Source organism: Pleurodeles waltl, chromosome 6, assembly GCF_031143425.1.
Source record: "Pleurodeles waltl isolate 20211129_DDA chromosome 6, aPleWal1.hap1.20221129, whole genome shotgun sequence".
Taxonomy (NCBI): Eukaryota; Metazoa; Chordata; class Amphibia; order Caudata; family Salamandridae; genus Pleurodeles; species Pleurodeles waltl.
In genome coordinates this window covers 131,154,553-131,175,940 of record NC_090445.1, presented here as the reverse complement: position 1 = coordinate 131,175,940, position 21,388 = coordinate 131,154,553, and the positions used below count along the sequence as shown (strand labels likewise).

General features: G+C 44.1%; 1 protein-coding gene across 1 annotated transcript in view; it reads right to left on the bottom strand.

Moving 5' to 3' along the window:
- The window catches only part of CALCOCO2 (calcium binding and coiled-coil domain 2), a 433,408-nt gene that overhangs the window by 218,341 nt on the left and 193,679 nt on the right, over window positions 1–21,388 (bottom strand). The window contains exons 6-7 of the mRNA XM_069242013.1: window positions 5,489–5,625; window positions 4,748–4,873 (exon numbers count right to left, since the gene is read on the bottom strand). Of these exons, the coding sequence (XP_069098114.1) occupies window positions 4,748–4,873; window positions 5,489–5,625 (263 nt within the window). The remainder of the gene's footprint in view (window positions 1–4,747; window positions 4,874–5,488; window positions 5,626–21,388) is intronic.

Below are 21,388 nucleotides of genomic sequence, written 5' to 3'. Positions count from 1 at the left end.
AAAAACATAAATTAGAATCACACACTACTTTGAAAATGCCCTTAAAACACATTACCCCCCCAAAAAATGCAAAAGAAACACACAGCTTTTCAACTTTAAAAAATGCACCAATAAATAGTATTGCTTGAATAAAAAAATACATTCTTTTTTAGCCGCAATAAACAAAACGTCCAAAGAAAAAATGATAGCAAAGCTAACAGGCTTTAATTTTCTCATTATTGGAACCTCGGCACGATTGAAAACAAATAATAAAGGACAGATGGGGGCTGTGGACAGAGAGAGCGAGAGCTCGATCCAAGAACAAAGCGCCATCAACGATCTCGAAGTGCAAAACAAAAGGAAATACCGGATCTAATAACACAGGCTTCAGAATGAGATTAAAGACGGAGTCAAAGCAGTCTGCTACTATACATTGTCACCACTCACAGTAGTTGTAGCTCTGTTGCATGCAAAACGTGGGGGAGAGGATGTGGCAAAACCACCTGAGCTGCCAACTTTGGAACTGGGGAACCAGGTTCAAGTCTCGGTGTTGGCTCAACATCCTGTGATTCTGGGGAAATCACTTAATTTCCCCATGCCTGCCAAAAATGAATGTCTCCTTCTCTAACCCCTTCTACGACACGGATGTAATGGTTACGTCCGTGGGTGCACCTCTCAGATGCCACAGACGTAACCATTACGTCCGTGTACCGGCCCTTTGGGGGGTGGGGGGGAGCTCTAGCGCTCCTACCAAAGGCCGTCCCCTCCACCCCCCCCAGGTCAGGGCTGGAAGGGGAATCACTTCCCCTTCAACCCCAGAGCCCCCCCCCGTGATGCCTGATGACGTCAGCACGCAATCACGCGCTGACCTCATTAGAGGTCACCTCCATCACGCTGGAGGAGAAATGCTCAGCTTCCCTCAGATTCCAGAACTTTCTGTCACCTCATCTTGGATTCCCGTAGGTGTCTAGTTTTCAAAAATGCGCAGGTTTGGTAGGTTTCCCTAGGTGCCGGCAAAGCTAGAGGCCAAAATCCACAGCTAGGCACTTTGCAAAAAACAGCTCTGTTTTCTTTGGGCAAATGTGATGTGTCCACATTGTGTTTTGGGGCACTTCCTGTCGCAGGTGCTAGGCCTACCCACACAAGTGAGGTACCATTTTTATCGGGAGACTTTGGGGAATGCTGGGTGGAAGGAAATTTGTGTCTCTTCTCAGATTCCAGAACTTTCTGTCACGGAAATAAGAGGAAAAAGTGTTGTTTTTTTTGCCAACTTTTGAGATTTGCAAAGGATTCTGGGTAACAGAACCAAGTGACCCGATCATGGATTCCCCTAGGTGTCTAGTTTTCAAAAATGCGAAGGTTTGGTAGGTTTCCCTAGGTGCTGGCTGAGCTAGAGGACAAAATCCACAGCTAGGCACTTTGCAAAAAACATGTCAGATTTCAAAGTAAAAATCTGAAGTGTCCATGTTGCGTTTCCTGTTGTGAGCATTAGGCCTACCAACGCAAGTGAGGTACCATTTTTATCGGGAGACTTGGGGGAACATAGAATAGCAAAACAAGTGTTATAGCCCCTTGCCTTTCTCTACATTTATTCATTCCAAATATAAGACAGTGTGTAAAAAAAGACGTCTATTTGAGAAAGGCCCTGCAATTCACATACTAGTATCGGCACCCTGGAATTCAGAGATGTGCAAATAACCACTGCTTCTCAACACCTTATCTTGTGCCCATTTTGGAAATACAAAGGTTTTCTTGATACCTGTTTTTCACTCTTTATATCTCAGCAAATGAACTGCTGTGTATCTGGTATAGAATGAAAACCCACTGCAAGGTACAGCTCATTTATTGGCTCTGGGTACCTAGGGTTCTTGATGAACCTACAAGCACTATATATCCCCGCAGCCAGAAGAGTCCAGCAGACGTAACGGTATGTTGCTTTAAAAAATCTGACATCGCAGGAAAAGGTTACAGAGTAAAACCTGGAGAAAAATGGCTGTTTTGTTCACCTCAATTTCAATATTTTTTCATTTCAGCTGTTATTTTCTGTAGGAAAACTTTGTAGGATTACACAAATTACCCCTTGCTGAATTCAGAATTGTGTCTGCTTTCCAGAAATGTTTAGCTGTCTGGGGACCCAGCATTGGTTTCAAACCCATTTCTGTCACTAACTGGAAGGAGTAAAAATGGTGTATGTCCCAGTAAAATGCCGAAATTGTGTTGGAAAATATGTTTTTCTGATTCAAGGCTGCCTGTTCATGAAAGCTGGGAAGGTGGTGATTTTAGCACCGCAAACCCTTTGTTGATGCCATTTTCAGGAAAAAAAACACAAGCCTTCTTCTGCAGCCCTTTTGTCCCATTTTTTTTTTTTTTTTTAAACAAAATGTTCGGTGTATTTTAGCTAAATTCTTGGTCTCCTTCAGTGGAATCCACAAAATATGGGTACCTCTCGAATCCCTAGGATGTTGGAAAACAAAGACGCAAATTTGGCGTGGGTAGCTTATGTGGACAAAAAGTTATGAGGGCCTAATGGCGAACTGCCCCAAACAGCCAAAAAAACAGCTTGGCAACTGATGGGGAAAAGGCCTGGCAGCGAAGGGGCTAATGTAACTGGTGGTCATGTAAAGAGCTCCAATACCTTTGGTCAACAGGCGCATACACCGCAAACAAACAGCAACAACAAACAGTGACATGCCCGAAACAACATACCACCACGGCAAAGAAAATAGTGCTCCAATATCTTCAAGTCGACGAGCGCAGATTCCGCAAAGAACCAGTGACAAGAAACAACGACATGCCCAAACAACATACAGCCACGCAGCTCGACGCAAAAGAAAAAAGTAGTGCGCGACAGTAAGGTATATGGCCGATCATGCAATAATCCATCAAACAGGGTCAGTCTCCAAGGCGGTAACAAAACAACCTTAAGGCAAAGCATTTACCTAACAAACCAAAGGATTTTCAAAAGGCAAGCCAAGGAACCAATGAAAGTGATGGGCGTGGTGAAAGCCCACGGAAATAGATTACAGCATGTCGAGAGACAGCGCATGCAAGCAGCCTTGGCTCGAACTTAAAAGGAAGTAGATGTCAACAGGGCTGTGGTCGTCAAAACTGTTCACGAAGAGCAGATTAAATAAAAAGAATCACAATAGTCAGTCCAACACTGTTCTTTTCTTCACCATTTCTATGATGACATGAAAATATCTTGCTCACACAGGAATGGTAATGGAAGGTGGCTGGGCACTACTCCATCTCCTTTATGGAGGATAAAAAAGGCCCTTCTTTTAAAGAAAGAATCTTTCTTCTCTTACAAGACTTTAAAGTTCTTAATGAGAAACACTGACAATGTTGAATTCGTCCACACATTTGGTACTGACTGAAGGTTATAGGTGCACTGTGAAGGCGGAACCTAAGAAGTAATATTATTCTAATGGCATTTCTGACACTGTTTAAAAACTGTGTTTTTCATTTCTGCCATAATGTCAAAGAAGAACCTCAGACGGGAGCATAGCTTTGCCTAGGAGAGTTAGGACTCCTTGACATCAGGCTACCTACATTGGACTAGAAAATTTAACAGAAATAGCTGCCTGATGAAAAAAGTGACAGACAAAATCAAACGTTCATTTGGAGTGACCAAGATAGTTTTTTGGATATGCAGAAAAATAAAATAAGATAAACAAACTCAAACAAAGCTTTGCTTGAGGTTCTTTGTATGTCTTTTTAAAACATGTGAGCTACTGACAGATCACAGACTCATAACCTGACAATACCAGACATCACAGAATATCCAAATGTATAAATCCAATGCTGGAGAACAGAGAAGTGACTAATATTTAATAAAGGGCTTCTGACGAGTAATAAATGTATCTATTGAGTGATTAAGTTGGCGAGGGTAGGCAGCCCCAGTAGTGCCACCCTGGAACTGTAAAGTTCTGTTATTGGACAGGAGAGGCTAAGCAGTTCCCTTTGTGATTGACAGAGCACGTTTGACCAGCTGTCTCTCTTGGGTATCTGTGAGTGTCAGTCCACTTTGTTTTGTATGAGGATGGAGTATGTGGCAGTCCATTCTGTCTGTCAGAAGTCTTGATTTTCTTATTTCACTGCAGTTAATTCTTGGTGAGTTATGCCAGCCATTACAATAAGAGCCCTGCCTTCTAGTACAAGGCTGGTAATTTGGTGAAGGAGATAAATGTCTCTTTTTTAACACTCAGCTGGTGACAGAACAGTTCTAGCTTAGAACATATCAGTACAAGATGGGAAAAAGTAAGTAATCTTTCAAATAACCCACTAAGAGAAGCTCTTTTCATTTGGGGTTAATGGGCTCTGCAGAAGAGGGGAATGAGAGGTAGTGTTCTTTTTATTTACTCCAACTTGACTATTTCCGACTAATCTGTTCCCAGCACAGGGTAAAAGCAAGTTAGGGTGCAAGAGTGCTAGGCTAAACAACTGTGATTTTTGCTGGGACCTCTCACAGGACACAGAATAGCCTTAATGTAAAAGGTTCCATGATGCAATCAGTGTAGAAATTAGAACTCTAGCTTATATCTTAGGGGGACCATGATAACTTAAAATGGATTACATCAAGTAACTTAAGTTCTGGCAACCAACACCCCAGGAACACTGAGCTCCATTTTGTGGGCAATAACTGGCAATCCGGGCACCTACAATCCAAGAAAAGACTGGAGGAGCTCTGAGACCTCGGCCTGGTCATATCTGATGTAGCTGTGGCCTGCCCTGGACACAGGTAAGGCCTTTTTAAGGTATTCCATACCTGTGTGGTCTTAAGAATGGCCTTGACCTCTGTGTTTTCCTTGGACAGCAACGCAGAGGTTTCCTTCAGCTGCTCATTTTGTGCTAGTAGCCTCTCATTTTGCTCTTGGAGATCTTCAAGGATGTCCTGAAAAAAACACAAATATACAATGACAGCCTAAGTACAGACTCCATTCTGGAAAACACATTAATGTACACACAGTGAGGGACGAATCCTAGACTCTATCAGGCTCAGTGTTCAGACAATATGAACATCCACTGCAACAGAAGCACTGGTCAGGTTTCATGTGGAGAACAGGCTTGCTGCAAGAGTGTGAGAAGAGCAGAGTAGCACTGGTAGAGTATTAGTGACACTACAGATGTGTGAGATGAACACAAGAGTATTGCTTGAGTGAGAAAGAAGCACAGGAGTGGTTTGAGACGAACACGGGAGTATTGCTCGAGTCAGAAAGAGGCACAGGAGTGCTGCAGGACTATGAGAGGAATGCACACATAGCACTGGGGGGGTGAGGGGAGGAACACAGGAGAGCCACAAAGTGTGAGAAAAGGGTACATGAGCACTGAAGAAATGTGTAAGAAAGATGTAGTGCACAAACGTACTGCAGCATTGTGATAGAAGCCCAGAAGCGCTGCTGGTGCATTTAGCATGCCAGTGTGAAAGTAGCACAGACCGGATAAAGATCTAATGAGTATCTATGGCTGAATACACAAAAGTGAGGTATGGGGTGAAACACAAACATACCGGAGAAGGGACAAAGACCATATCATTTTCTGCCTCAACATAGAACCGGAAAGGGCTGCTGGCCCCACGGACTGCTCCATCCTGGTCCACATAAACAAACTGGTAATATTCCTCCTCATCCTTCGGTAGGTAGTATGCTTGAAGAGAACCAGAAAAAAAATATCTTTATTTAACCACACTGCAATATTGTGACACTACACTCTGTCTGTATAGATCTGGCATGATAGATACTTGTGGTTTCTGTTAGTAATACGAGGCAGCAACCCTCCACAGAAGGTGATTGCCATACCAAAGCTCCATGTCTCAAGCCCAAGAAGGAGTGCAGCAAAGAAACAATAAACCAGAAGAAAAAAACACCACAAATGCCAACTTACACACACAGTGCTGGTTCTCAAAGTGAATGGCGACAAATGGAGCCCAAGGTGTGGCAAAATAAATTCTTCAGCGATTCCCAAGGGGTCTCCTGGGAGTCAGTAAGGGGCCACCTGCACACCAGACACAATCCAAAAATGGCATATCTAACTAGATATTCTTAAAAAAATAAATCATGCTCGACACGAACAAGCCATTTTTATATAGCATTTAAAATTTGGGGATAGTGTAGTTGAAAAAGGGCTCCCAATTCTATTATCTACAGAGACTGGGAAACATATGTTTAAGTGTGGAAGCTGCCATAAGAACCCAGGCTTCCACAGCTGACAACTTTTCCTCACAGTTAACTTCATAGGGCTATTTAAAGTGCATTCTGGAAGCTCCAAGCAGAGATGTTTATTACCACAGGAGATTCATATTAGATCGTAAGGCAACTTCCCAGACAGACATTTGGCACTGAGGGAGGGAAGAAATTGTAAGTTTCGTTATGTGCTTCCGAAAAAATATTTAACCAGTTATTGCCACATAATAAAGAAGAGACAAGCCAAAGAGTGATGAACAGGAAACAACATTGGAAATGATTGTTTTTCAACTTCAGAAATGACCGGGAAAGCTCCTCATTTACACTGGAGAAGCCTACAACAATTGACACATTTGATTAACATCCGAGTTTCTTATCAGAAAAGTATTTTCACCGACAGCACACATTCTTCTCCCTAAGTGGGTGCACAAAAGCAGGTGGCAAAGATGCCAGCCATGATTACATTTGTCATGTTTACCAGAAAAAAGTGAATCATTTTAGTAAGTAAAGCTAATGACTTAGATTGTGGTTAGTCACAGGTTAGACGCATAGACACAGTATCTAAATCATACATTAATAACATAAAATGGCTTGGGGGGTTCACGTGTGGACAGCATGTGTGTGTGTGTGTGTGTGTGTGTGTGTACTGCTGATGCAGATTAGCATTAGGAGAATTTCTTGTACACAAGAACTAATATACAGTTGCATAAATTACATGGATAAAAGAAGAACAAAGTTGGTGAATATAATAGTAAATATTTCAGAATTCAACAAACGAACATTAAGCAAAATTCTTATCAAATTACTAACCCCTCTGGCTATGGCTTGAGCTTTTGCTGTATGATCTCCAGATTCTTCTTATTTGTTTTAACATTTAAAAAGTATCATAGTAGTACAGGATTTCTTGCAAGCAATTCTACGGAAAATGTATCTGAATAGTTGCTAAAAGTGAATCTTGCATTATAAATACAGCGTTTGAAAAGAACCTGTAAAACTTCAGAGGGTGCTCTTTTATTTTTTGTCTTCATGAAGACTACTATATTCAAACAAAACTGGCAATGCCAGAAGGTCCGACTTTAAGGGAAAAATCTATAGTAACTTTGAGGAAATGGGGTGTATTAGATAGAGTGGTTGTGCGACCTCACCGTGTAATATACTTACCAACCTCTTTAGGACCCTTAGGTGTCTTATGTCAAACCTCCAGCTAAACCCCGAGTAGCCATGGCTCTGAGCAGAAGACTTATATATAGAAACAAGTGTAAAGCATTTAACAGCACCAAAACAATTTTAGAAGAAATCAACACGACACCAAGGAAATCCAACCAGAACCACACCCTGAGCTCTCTGCTGACAGGTGGATGGACTATCTTAGGGGCACTGTGAGTTCTTGGGGCCTCTCCCACTTTTCAGAGTTGACCAGGTGGCATGGACCCAGGGTCTCTGCCTAAGAGTGGCCTTCCTTTCCCACCTTTATCATTCTTCTGGGGCCTAAGTCTCCTAACATTAGGGACAGGACCTCCTGAATTCTTGAGACTGGCAGCATCCTGGGGGCTCCCCCTTCTGGGCTCAGACCACCCCATAGGAGGTCACTGCCTAGAGGACAATCTAGGGGAAGGTCAGGACCGACTACCACCCTATGCCAGCTAAGGGTATGCCCAACCTCTAGGGACACAGAAAGGTCAGTGTCCTCTCCTAGGGATTACTTTAACTGTTGCTACCTTTCCAGACAAGTAGTGGCCTGAAGACACTAACCTGTCCACCATTATGGTGTGACTGGCACCTGTCTCTCAGGGCAACCGTTGGGATCCCATTCACCATGAGTTAGTAGAAGTGCCTATTCCCAAGCTCAGGGATCACCAGCGTACCATCTGGATCCTTCTCCCATTTGAAACCTACTAGGACCTTCTCATCTGGAGTATCCTCTTCAAAGGCTACACTAGCCACCCCACCGCTAAACTTCTCTGGGGTCATGCAGTATTGGCTCAGTGGAGCCCTGGCGGTTGTCAGTCAAAACACAACTTCTTGTCTAAGAGTTTCTTTAGCCTTGGGTCCCTACTACTCTGCTAGCTACAGCTTAACCTCGCTGGTACATTTATAACTTCCCTCCTCTCCTTTCTGTGGGCCTACCACCTCCCCTTCATAAAATCACCCTCCAGGGGTTTCCTGGGTACTCTTGTTCTAACCCACTTTTCAGATATATTGCCTAGCTCTTTTGAGTCAGCTAGCTATGAATCTACTAGATGCTGGTGTAACTTTCCTTTTAGAGCCCTTCATAGGTACGTACCTGGTTTTCTATTACCCAACCATCCAGTGCCTTTACTGATGCATCCACAAAGTCCATCCAGGTCTGTATTGCCCCTTTATGTGATGTCCTAAGCTTGTGTCTGTACTGCTCAGGAGTGTGACCAAGCAGCTTTCATGTGAGAGTAGGATTTTACTAAGTCAACCTTAAATGTAAGCAGTCTATCCCCACCAACTACTGCCATCAGCTCCCATAGTAGTGTCCCCGGTGTTTGGTATCCACTTTTCTCATTTTGAGAGCTCTCTCATATGAGGCCAGTGACTTATCTATGTCATCCCTTGGTACAATAGCCAGAGACAACCCCTTTGGGCAATCTGACTTGGTTACCCCAATCAGATACTTCAGTATCTTTGCTACTGCCACCATTCTCCTTCGGTCTCATGCCCGCCTTGCTTTTCTTTCTTCAAAGGCCAGTTTCCTTTATTCCAGGGTGAGGGCTCTCTCCTCCAGCTTCAGAGCTGTCACTTTCTCTTGAAGGGAAATCCTGCTTCCGTGAGACCTCCCCACACTGCAAACTGTAGAGTGCAGTCTTGGCCTTGTGTCGTGGTAGAGGGCATCCTTCCCCCTCTTTTGTTTCTTTTTCCTGACTACTTTTGGGTTATCTCCTCTACACTGCTGGTGGGGCTCTATGGACTTCCTCTGAAGCCATGAGAGCCTTCACCAGATCCTCTTTCTTTACCCTTTCCCCCAAAAGTGAGCCTTTTGTCCTTACATAACTCCATCAGATCCTTCCTTTTGGGGTTGGACAGATTGGCCATGTCAAGCTCCACGTTCCCCTTGTTCATAGTAACTTCCAGGAACTTTTCAAAACCTTTCTGAACTCTTTCAAACGTTTGGAAACTTTGTCACAAGTTTTAAAACTCATTTAAAAGATCAGCAACTCGTTGAAAAAGGTGTCTCTGCATACTGTGGAACTCGACAACTACTTGGAAACTACAAGAACTTCTTTATTGATGTCACCTTAGGCGGATTCTCAGTATATCAACTTCAACAACTGACTGTTACTGCACACAAGTGCTGGATTCCATCGCTGCCACCAATGTGAGGTAATGGGTGAATTGGATTACATGGTGTGGTTGTGCAATCTCACAATGTAATATACTTACCAACCCCAACAGGGCCATTAGATTTTGTTTTCCAAACCTTCAGCTAAACCCTGGGTAGCCATGGCTCCCAGAAGCAAGGCTTACACAAAGGAGCAAGTCTAAAGCATTTAAACAGCACCAAAACAACTGAAGAAAAATATCGACAAGATACCAAAAAAATCTGACACTCATTTATAAAAATAGACTGCATTTGTGTGTATCTTTAGACCCCACTATGAAAAAGATCGACCAGAGGGCTCTGGAGATTTAGAATTTACAAGATATAGTAAATAACAGTATTGTACTCAATCGTGAACAGGCACAGACACATTGAAGAACTTGATACTTAGAAACTTTTTGAGCAGAAAGTTGTGCAAGTTGTAATGTGGTCGGTTTGTGTTACTTGGGGTAACCAACTCCGGCAGGAAGCCAGTCAGGTGGACAAGCAAGGCTCTCAGAAACAGTTATTTCCACAGGAGACGCAGTCTTAAAGCAGTTCACAGCGCTATATATTCAGTCCAAATGGATTCCTATGGAGTGGTCCTGATGCTGAGGATACAGGATGCTGAATGGTGCTCAAGGATGCGCTGGATGCAACTGAGTTGATGAGGGTCTTCCTCCAGGGACTCGTCAGTCCATAAAGATGATGAGGGGGTCCTTGGCAAAGGATTTGAAGGCCTACGAGGTCCTCTACAGTCTGACTAAAGTCATCGGATGTCACTACCAGCCATCAGGTGTCGCAGTCACAGCCAAATCCTTCTCTGAGCTGTAGTTTGCCTTCTGGGTGACCAAGCTGCTCTCTGATGACTATCCCAGGTCCAGCAGACTCAAGTGCAACTTCTGAGCATCAGGTCCTGGACCATGGTATTGCACGAGAACAGGGAGCAACGTTCCAGGGATCTTGTCTATCACTCGCCCTTTGCAGGCTTCTTCAGCTGTTGTACCCATGTGCTATGAACAGGAGGCCAGTCGGCTGACTGTTGGAATCACTTTGCTTAGGCTGAGCTCTGGAGACAACTTCTCCTTTGGCAGGGCCAGCAGGTACAGTCCCTCTTCTTTGCTACCCACCAGGTGCAGTCCACATCACTGCAGCCTCTCTTCATCAGGAACTTGGGCATTACGGCAGTCTTTCTCTGGCCCTTCTTCCAGTCGATATCAGAGTAAAGGGTGCCAGTGGTGCCCTATATCTGTCCAGAGTAGGACGCAGTTGGTAGCTTGAGGACCACTTCCAGGAAATAGTAGTATCTGGCTATCCCGGGATGCACCATTCTGCTCACTCCCACAATGGCAGAACTCCTATCGTGGCATCCAGAGCACTCTAGCCCAATCCAGGACTGTGGCTACCAAGAAGGTTACACATCCCTGGAAAAACTGGTTTGATAACTGGCATCCCTTTCCCTGTCCCTAGTGACAGTCAGTCTACCTAAACAGTAGAGCAGACCCTCTCCCCATTGTTCCTCATTTGCCCTTCAAAGGCAGCTACAACTTTGAAGCTCATCTTTTGGGTTAACATCCGTATAGCTTCCTGTCTGTGGGAGGTAATGGTGTGGGTTCATTTTACACTTTGCTTGGGCACACATATTTTAGCTTAGGCCTGCGGCCTGAGCCCTTTCACTTACATATGTGCTCTGATTTCATTTATTCCGTTTTATCCATTTTTAGTTAGCCTGCTTTTCAGCAGGGATGTTTCATTTTTCTAATCAGCTATGACTCTGTGATTGTGTTATTTCTGTGCACCACATTTCACCATGTATCCCTGTCCAAGGCTGACAAGAGCAGTACATGATAATCCAGCTAGCACTGTTGCCACAAGAGTATGTAAACAGTCTGACTCTTAGGCACATGTCCACGTCAGGCCTTTCTCACGTAACAGAAATATGTTTCTTATAAAAACGGTTTACAGGCCAAGGGAAAAGAGGGAGGTCATTCCAGCCAGGATATCCATCCACGCTGCATGCCATTTCACTGCTGACCTCTGCCCTGTCTCTATAACCAGCCAAGGAGACCGCAGGCAGTCCCCTATTATTCCAGGTAATGGGGATGGGTGCTCCTCTCATTGACTAAGTACGGACAGATTGGGTTATCACCGCTATGCTCTTGCTTAGGAGTTAGGGTTTAGGTAGAATTCATATGTGTATGTTATTCCAATATGCTGGAGTTGTTTATTTTCTTCTTGCTGGTCACAACAATCCTAATCCTGTTATGTCTCATTGCCATAATAATACCAGCTTATATATTTTATTGTAGATTGCAGTCTTTTCAATAAATGTATTGAAAACCATCCTGCATCTTTTCTTTGGTCTATGTGTGTGAGAATTTTGCTAACGAGAGAAATGGGTGAAATTTGTCAACCACGACTTCCCCTGAGAAGTCACTGAGTGCCATGTGTCAGGCTGCCACAAATCACCTTTGCTTTCTATATTTGGGTGAGGGGCTGCTAGCTACCCAAAAGTGTTGGGCAGACAGCTGCCAAGACGGTGTGGGATGAACTCAGTCACCTACAAACGTTGATGCTTCCGCCATGAATCCAGGAGTCTCATTCCCGTAACGCGAGTCTTATGGCATGACACCGCCAATGTTGGTAATGCACTAATTATACAGGTCCCTGAGTATCTCTGCCTAGCATACACTAAAAGTACCCTAAGTACCATTATACAAGATGACAGTGGTCTTAGGGAAAGTCCTCCTCAGCTGAATAGGGAGTACCTATCTAGGCTGTAGGTTGTTTAAGCTTAAAAGGATTCCCCCGTTGGTGTTCCCGACTGTGATACCTCTTCTTTAATATGGCACAATAGTATATATCCCAGAGAACTGTAGACAACCAGTTACAAAGTTTCTTTAAGCTAATGGATTAACAAATGAGGACGGGTATGTCACATTCGTAGTTGAAGATCAAGACGTTTACAGAACAGAAACATTTAACTCGTGAGTCACCTTCCCAGAAATAAACGCAGACGCAAATAGAACTTATACATACAGAATAGCGTATGTACCACTACAATACAGAGTATACCAATATTTAGAAATACCTTTAAATTATCAAGAACACCAAGGTTGGTTTAATGGCACCCTTCCACATGTAATACAACCGCTTACGTCAGGTCCTTTAAGAAATTACCGTCTAATATGGCCAACATTGTCCACATATACACCACATCCCAATGTGCAAGCTCTCCCAGTAGCTGAAGTAAGCATATTATACAATGAGCTAGTAGCAATATACAGATGCTTAATATAATTTGTAAAGCAGACCTTAAACACTGCCCCAAGCGAGCGTTGCTCCACCTATAGATCAATTGGCCGTTAGAGGGATAAATCCACAAACTGTCCATTCAATAATAGAAAAAAAAAAAGCTGGAAGCACTGTTTCCCCATATGGGACCCAAAGATAAACATAGAATTCTCACCATGTGATTGCAATTTGGAATGGTTCCATCAATAGAGGATTGTGCCACTTGGGGCACAATCTTTACCGCAATCTATATCACTACACACATGATACACCGACACTTGCGAATTTACCGGAAGTGTTGAAACAAATTCAAAATTACCATGGAGGCGGCCCCGGCCCTAGGATGAAACTGATGCACACTTTTGACACAGTGTCATCAATAATTTTAAGCAACATTAAAGGGGAAGCAGCAGCACTGGCGATTTGCCAGCAGGAGGTTCCTCACCAGGACCAGGAACACGAGCTGCCAAAGATTATTTCTGAAATCTGGGGGCCAGACCAATTAAACCTCAACTAGAGTGTACTTCCACTAAGGAGAGTACTAATGAAGAACAACAGAGTTCTAAAAAACGCTAGGATAAACAAAAACAAAACAAAGATAGAACGCAAAGAGAAGAATATCCACAATCAGAGATCTCAGAAAAAGATACAACCTCAGAAATAGGAAATTTTAAAAACACCAGCTATTAATACACTGACAGTCGCCAATCTCATTCCTTCCAGGACGCACCGAATAAAAGGACTGACAGAGGAGGGCGGTCAGAACATCGAAGCAACAACATCAAGTTGAAAAATGACTCAACATTCCTCAGAGACTTTCACAAAAAAATAAGATAAACTTCCACAGCAAAAGCCCTAATTTCAAAAGAAAAAGGTGGCAGCAACTTCAGTCAAAGATGCCACTCGTATTGAAAACGTTGTTGAACAACAGGACATGGGCAGTGCAAGACAGTGCGGCAGCGGTCACAACATGTCACCAGAGTCTTATAGATGTTCTGGATGTTACAGCGACTAACGACTTCCTTGAAGTCGAAACAGCGGACAAGCACGTCTCCCGTCCAGACAGGGAATGCAGATTAACCCATCCTGTGGCGAGGACGTAGTGGTTACGTCCTCAGACACGGTTGCAATGTGCCAAGGATGTAACCATTCCGTCCTGGCACTGACACACGGGCACTCCCCCGATGAGTTGATGATGTCACCGGGCACTGAGGTCATCAGAGGTCGCCCCACCACGCTGGAAGCAAATAGCTTCCGATACATCCTTGGAGAAACTGATGAGTTAATCTTCGGGGGGGAGGTCAGAGAGGCATCGGAGGAAAGGAAAGGCTTTTCCTTTCCTCCAATGTTTCTGAGCATTCCTAGTGCACAATCGCATGGTGATCATGCAGCAGGAGTGCCCACTAGACACCAGGGATTTTTTGTTGTTGTTATTTTACATACGGGGAGCAGCTCCTTAGGCAAGGGTCGCTCCCCATGGCGGCATATTATTGATGGGCATTTCAGCCAATTTTTATTAGGTCCATCTGCCCCCAAGGGGGTCAGAAACTAGGTAGGCACCAGGAATTGTGGTGTGTGTTTTGTTTGGGGGGAGGGTGGCCCCTTGGGCAAGGCTCATTCCCATGGGGGCACATTACGGTTGGCCATTTCTGCTCCCCTTGGGGGCAGATCGGCCTATTTTTATTAAGCCCATCTGCCCCCAATGGAGCAGAAACCATTAAGGCACCAGGAATTGTTGTGTGTGTTTTGCTTGGGGGGCAGCCCCTTGTTCAAGGGTCGCTCCCCCATGGGGCACATTACTTTTGGCAATTTCTGCTCCCCTTGGGGGCATATCGGCCTATTTGTGTAAGGCCCATCTTTCCCCATGGGTGGCAGAAATCACTAGGCCCCAGGGATTATGTTGTGTGTATTTTGTTTGCGGAGGGGCTGGCCCCTCAGGCAAGGGACACTCCCCTTTGGAGGGGCATTCATTTTGGTCGTTTCTGCCCCCGTTGGGGGCAGATAGGCCTATTTATATTAGGCCCATCTACCCAGAAGGGGGGCAGAAACCACTAGGCACCAGGGAATATCTTGTGTGTGTTTTGTTTAGGGGGTGTCCCCTTGGGCAAGGTTACTCCCCTTTGAATGACATTAATTTTGACCATTTCTGCCCCCTTTGGAGGCTGATTGACCTATTTATATTAGGCCCATCTTCCCCAAAGGGGGGGCAGAAACCACTTGGCACCAGGGATTATTTTCTGTGTGCATGTTTGTTGAAAGAAGAGGGTGCAGCTCCTTAGGCAAGGGTCGCTCCTCTTTTTTAGGGGGCATTCGTTTTGGCTGTTTCTGCCCCCATCGGCCTATTTTTGTAAGGCCCATCTGCCCCCCCCCCGGGGAAGATTTATTTTGTAAAAACATACCCCCATCGCAAATAAATGGGGCAATGTCGCTCTCCCCTCGAGGAGGCAGATGGGCATATTTTTGTAAGGCCATCTGCCCCAAAGTGGGGCAGAAAACCCACTAGACCCCAGGGAAGATTTTTTTATTTTTTTTAAACATACCCCCACCCCAAATAAATGGGGCAATGTTGCTCTGCCCACTGTGAGGCAGATGGGGTAGTTACCCCCGATCCGACTCCCTAGGGTGCAGAAAGACCACTAGATGCCAGGGAATTAAAAAAAAATAGAAGGGTGGGGGCTGCCAACCACCCACTCCAAATGAAGGGGGTAACAGTCTTTCAGCCTCCCATGCAAACTAAAGCATTGCATCCCAATGGCAAGCAAGAGGACATTTAACTCTTTTGGGTTTTGATTTTACATATGGGTCAAGAGAGCTTGGCTAACTCCCAATATCGTCCCACTTAGAATGGTGAGCGGCTGCACTTTTTGGACTTTGGTACGCTGCCAACTAGAAACTCCTACCAGACCTAGACACATCTGAAAACTAAACATCTGGGTGAGCCCAGGGTGGTGTGCTTCACATCCACCCAACACCATTTTCTTATCCACAATGCCCTGCAAACCTCCAACTTTGCTTGAAATCATGCATTTTCCCTACATTTTTGTGCTGGAACCTTCTGGAGTCCACAACATTCCTACCTCCCAGCATTGTCGAATCTATACCAATAAATATTCTGCCCTAATTGTCAGCATAAAAACGCTTGAAAAAAACTGCCTTTTTGGTCCCGCTTTCATTCCCTCTCAATTTCTACATGTTTTCGCCGTTCCTAGTCACAGGCACCTTGCCAATCTACACAAGTGAGGTATAATTTTTTAATCGGGAGACCGAGGGAAACACTGAGTGGTGGGAAATTTGTGCTGGTGCAGTGATCCCCCACACAAATCTGAGGAAAATCTGTTTTTTAGCTAAATTTGAAGTTGCCAGGGGATTCGGAGTAAGAAAACGCTGGGGGATCCATGCATGTTACATCTCCCTTGGGTGTCTAGTTTTCAGAAATGTCTGGGTTTGGCAGGTTTCCCTAGATGGCTGCTGAGCCCAGGGGTGCCCACTTGCAAAAACAGTTCGTTTTTTAATAGATTACTTTGATGTGTCCATGTTGTGTTTTGGGCCCTTCCCTACCCACACAAATGAGGTACCATTTGTATCAGGAGATTTGGGGGAGTGCTGGGTGGAAGGAAGTTTGTGGCACCCATCTTATTCCAGAACTTTGCAGCACCAAAAATTTGAGGAAATGTGTTTTTTAGCCACATATTGAGGTTTGCAAAGAATTCTGGGTGACAGAACCCGGTGAGAGCCTAACAAGTCACCCCATCCTGGATTCCCCTACGTGTCTAGTTTCCAAAAATGTATAGGTTTGCTAGGTTTCCGTGGGTGTCAGCTGAGCTAGAGGCCAAAACCCACAGCTAGACACTTTGCAAAAAACACGTCTGGTTTCATTGGAAAAATGTGATGTGTCATGTTGTGTGTCGCAGGCACTACGCCTACCCACACAAGTGAGATACCATTGTTATCGGGAGACTTGGGGGAATGCTGGGTAGAAAGAAGTTTGTGGCTCTCCTAAGATTCCAGAGCTTTGCAGCACCAAGATGTGAGGAAAAGGTGTTTTTTAAGCCAAGTGTGGAGGTTTGCAAAGGATTCTGGGTGACAGATCCCAGTGAGAGCACCACAAGTCACCCCATACTGGATTCCGCTAGGTGTCTAGTATAGGTTTTCTGGGGTTCCCTAGGTGCCAGTTGTGCTAGGGGCCAAAATCCACAGCTAGGTACTTTGCAAAAAACACATTCGTTTTCATAGGAAAAATGTGATGGATCCATGTTGTGTTTTGGGTCATTTCCTGTTGCGGGGACTAGGTCTACCCACACAAGTGAGGTACTATTTTTATCGGGAGACATGGAGGAATGCTGGGTAGAAGGAAGTTTGTGGCTTCCCTCAGATTACAGAACTTTGCAGCACCGAAGTGTGAGGAAAAAGTGTTTTTAGCCACATTTTGAGGTTTGCAAAGGATTCTGGGTGACAGAACCTAGTGACAGTCCCACAAGTCACCCCTTCCTGGATTCCCCTATGTGTTTACTTTCCAAAAATGTATAGGTTTGTTAAGTTTCCCTAGGTGTCGGCTAAGCTAGAGGCCAAAACCCACAGCTACTTTGCAAAAAACACGTCCGTTTTTATTGGAAAAATGTGATGTGTCCACGTTCTATTTTGGGGCATTCCCTGTCACGGGCACTAGGCCTACCCACACATGTGAGATACCATGGTTATTGGGAGACTTGGGGGAATGCGGGGTGTAAGGAAGTTTGTGGCCCTCCTCAGATTCCAGAGCTTTGCAGCACCAAAATGTGAAGAAAATGTGTTTTTTTTCAGCCAAATGTTGAGGTTTGCAAAGGATTCTGGGTGGCAGATCCCAGTGAGAGTACCACAAGTCACCCCATCCTGGATTCCCCTACGTGTCTAATTTCCACAAATGTATAGGTTTCCCTAGGTGCCGGCTGAGCTAGAGGCCAAAATCCACATCGTGGCACCTTGCAAAAAACACATCAGTTTTCATTGGAAAAATGTGATGTGTCCACGTGGTTCTTTAGGGCATTTCCTGTCGGGGGCACTCGGCCTGCCCAAACAAGTGAGGTACCATTTTTATCTGGAGACTTGGGGGAATGCTAGATGGAAGGAAGTTTGTGGCTCCCCTCAGATTCCAGAACTTTGCAGCACCGAAAATGTGAGAAAAAAGTGTTTCTTAGCCACATTTTGAAGTTTGCAAAGGATTCTGGGTGACAGAACACAGTGAGAGCCCCACAAGTCACCCCTTCATGGGTTTGATTCCCCTGAATGTCTAGTTTCCAAAAATGTATAGGTTTGTTATGTTTCCCTAGGTGTCGGTTAAGCTAGAGGCCAAAATCCACAGCTAGGCACTTTGCAAAAAACACGTTTGTTTTCATTGGAAAAATGTGATGTGTCCATGTGTTTTGAGGCGTTTCCTGTCACGGGCAATAGGCCTACCCACACAAGTGAGGCACCATTTTTATGAGGAGACTTGAGGGAATGCTGGGTGGAAGGATGTTTGTGGCTCCCCTCATATTCCGGAACTGTGCAGCACCGAAATGTGAGAAAAAAGTGTTTTTAACCACATTTTGAGGTTTGCAAAGTATTCTGAGTGACAGAACCCAGTGAGAGCCCCACAAGTCACCCCATCCTGGATTCCCCCTGGTGTCTAGTTTCCAAAAATGTATAGGTTTAGTAGGTTTCTCTAAGTTCCGACTGAGCTACAGCCCAAAATGCACAGCTAGGCACTTTGCAAAAAACACATCAGTTTTCAGTGGAAAAATATGATGTGTCCATGTTGCGTTTTGGGGCGTTTCCTATCGCTGGCACTAGGCCTACCCGCACAAGTGAGATACCATTGTTATCGGGAGACTTGGGGGGAACAAAGAATAGAAGAACAAGTGTTACTGCCAATTGTCTTTCTCTACATTTTTGCCTTCCAAATGTAAGGCAGTGTGTAAGAAAGAAGCCATTTTGCGAAATGCACTGTAATTCAGGTGCTGGTATGATGACCCCCGAATTCAGAGATGTTCAAATAAACACTGCTTCTTAACTCCATATCTTGTGCCCATGTCGGAAATCAATAGGTTCCCTGGATACCTATTTTTCACTCTTTATATTTTACCAAATGAATTGCTGTATACCCGCTATACAATGAAAACCCATTGCAAGGTGCAGCTCATTTATTGGCTCTGGGTACCTTGCGTTCTTGATGATCCTGCAAGCTCTATATATCCCCGCAATCAGAAGGGTCCAGCAGATGTAATGGCATATTGCTTTAAACAATCTGGCTTAGTTGGAAAAAGTTACAGAAGAAAACAGAGAAAGAAATGGCTGTTTTTTTCAACTCAATTTCAATATTTTTTATTTCAACTGTTACTTTGTATAGGAAAACCTTGAGGGATCTACACAACTAATCACTTGCTAAATTCAGAATGTTGTCTACTTTTCAATGTTTAGCTGTCCAAGATCCACCATTGGTTTCACACACATTTCTGTCACTAACTGGAAGGAGACAGGAAGGAGGCTGAAAGCACAAACAATAGTAAACAAGGCGTATTTCCCAGTAAAATGAAAAAAAAACTGTTGAAAATGTAGTTTTCCTGATCCAAGTCTTCCTGTTCCTGAAAGCTGGGAAGATGGTGATTTTAGCACTGCAAACCCTTTGTTGATGCCATCTGCAGGGAAAAAAACAGATGCAGCACTTCCCCCCCCGTTTTTCACAAAACAAAACCCACATTTTAGTTGTATGTTGGCTAATTTCTTGGTCTCCCTTCAGGCGAACCCAGAAACTATGGGTACCTTAGAATCATAAGGATGTTAGAAAAAAAGGACGCAAATTTGGTGCCTATAGCCTATGTGGACGAAATGGTTTGGAGGCCTAACCGCGAACTAGCCCAAATAGCCAAAAAAGGCTTGGCACAGGAGGGGGGAAAAGGCCTGGTAGCGAAGGGGTAAACTTTCAGATAAAGGTAGACATAGAGTGCACTATTAAAGTAACATCCTGAAGAAGATTAACACTAAATTATGATATTTTATTGGCAGAAATAGATTGCCCACCTGAATTTGTCCACGTTATCCCACCTAGTTCCAGACTTAGTAAAGGAAGTCTACACTGTTGATTGGGCCCTGGCAGGTTCCCACACTGTATGACAACCACACAGGGTGGGATAGAGATTCCTCCTACCAAGTAATACCAATTACATCAGCTCCACAGATCCAGCCTCACTATCCAATTAAATATGAAGCTAAAGTATCAGGGAGAGAGATTCTCAATCAACCCAAATATCAGGGTACTAAAACCCTGCGTCTCTGTAATGAATACCACATTATTCACAGTAGCAAAACCTGACCATTTATTTAGAATAATCTTAGATTACAGACATTTAAACAGTCATACACGTAAATTTGCAATGTAAAATGCACACAGCGCAGCACTTATCAACAATATAGTGCGTAAAAAAATTAAAAAAACACCCTCGGACATTTCCAATGGTTTCTTCTGCCAAAATCTAGCATCTGAAAGCTGTGATTTAAGCTCTTTTAGTGGGCTTGACTATCAAGCGCTTTTGCTGTTTGCCTCAAGGGTATAGGGACATCCCTGGGCTTTTTTCTGCAAGTGTAACATCAATATTACATGATATTGATCCTGAGGTGTTGTCCTGTGTGGATGACATCTATCTCACAGATGACGACCTCAATGCACATTTGGCCTGGGTGGATTGTATTGTTTTAAGATTCGCTGCTCAAGTATACACATTAAATTTCAAGAAAACCAAATTTGTTTTTCCTTGTGTTCTATTTCGAGGATACAAACTATCTGTGGAGGGCAAGAGCATAGCCTCGCAGTTTTTAAAAAGAATGCGCTCAACTCCAAACTCCAAATACCATCCAGATACTACAGACATTACTGTCTTTCTTTAATTTTGGCAGAACATACATTCCTGACTATGAACAACTCATAAAACCACTTTATGATTTAATTCGTCCAGATTTTTCAAGCAAACACTGGACACCAGAACATACACGGATACTCAGAGATGTACAACAGGACATGCTAGATGCACAACACATACACACGTGACAACCAAACAAATTTGGTCATCAGATTAATTCTTGGTGAAATCGGGTTTACCTAAGTAACATTTAAGGAGGGTGACACGGTACCCATAGCATGCACTTGCACTCCAATGCAGAACAAAGATTTGCACCAACAGAAAAAAATACTGACTGCTGTACAGATGGATGTCATTAAGGTGAGGCCACTTGGCCAAGGGTAACACATTATTGTTGTTACCACGGTGCCAGCCCTTAAGGCAGTTACCAAAGCTGGCATTTTAAATGTGCAAGTATAACATCCATGTTGGATTCAATGGGTAACCTCCCTGACTGCCACTGATGTTGATTATGTTTTCAATCCCACACTACAGACCCAAGAATTTCTACAATATGAACTTGAGTACCCCTGTGCCCTCTAACATGATGTCTCTTGATCAATACATAACAGTCATTTACACCGATGGCTCAGCACAACTAGCTGGAGGGACAAAACACCAATAGTCTGCTACTTGTACGACGTACCTACTCCACTGATCCTAGGGGACGGGACTGCACAACTTGCAGAGCTTAAGGC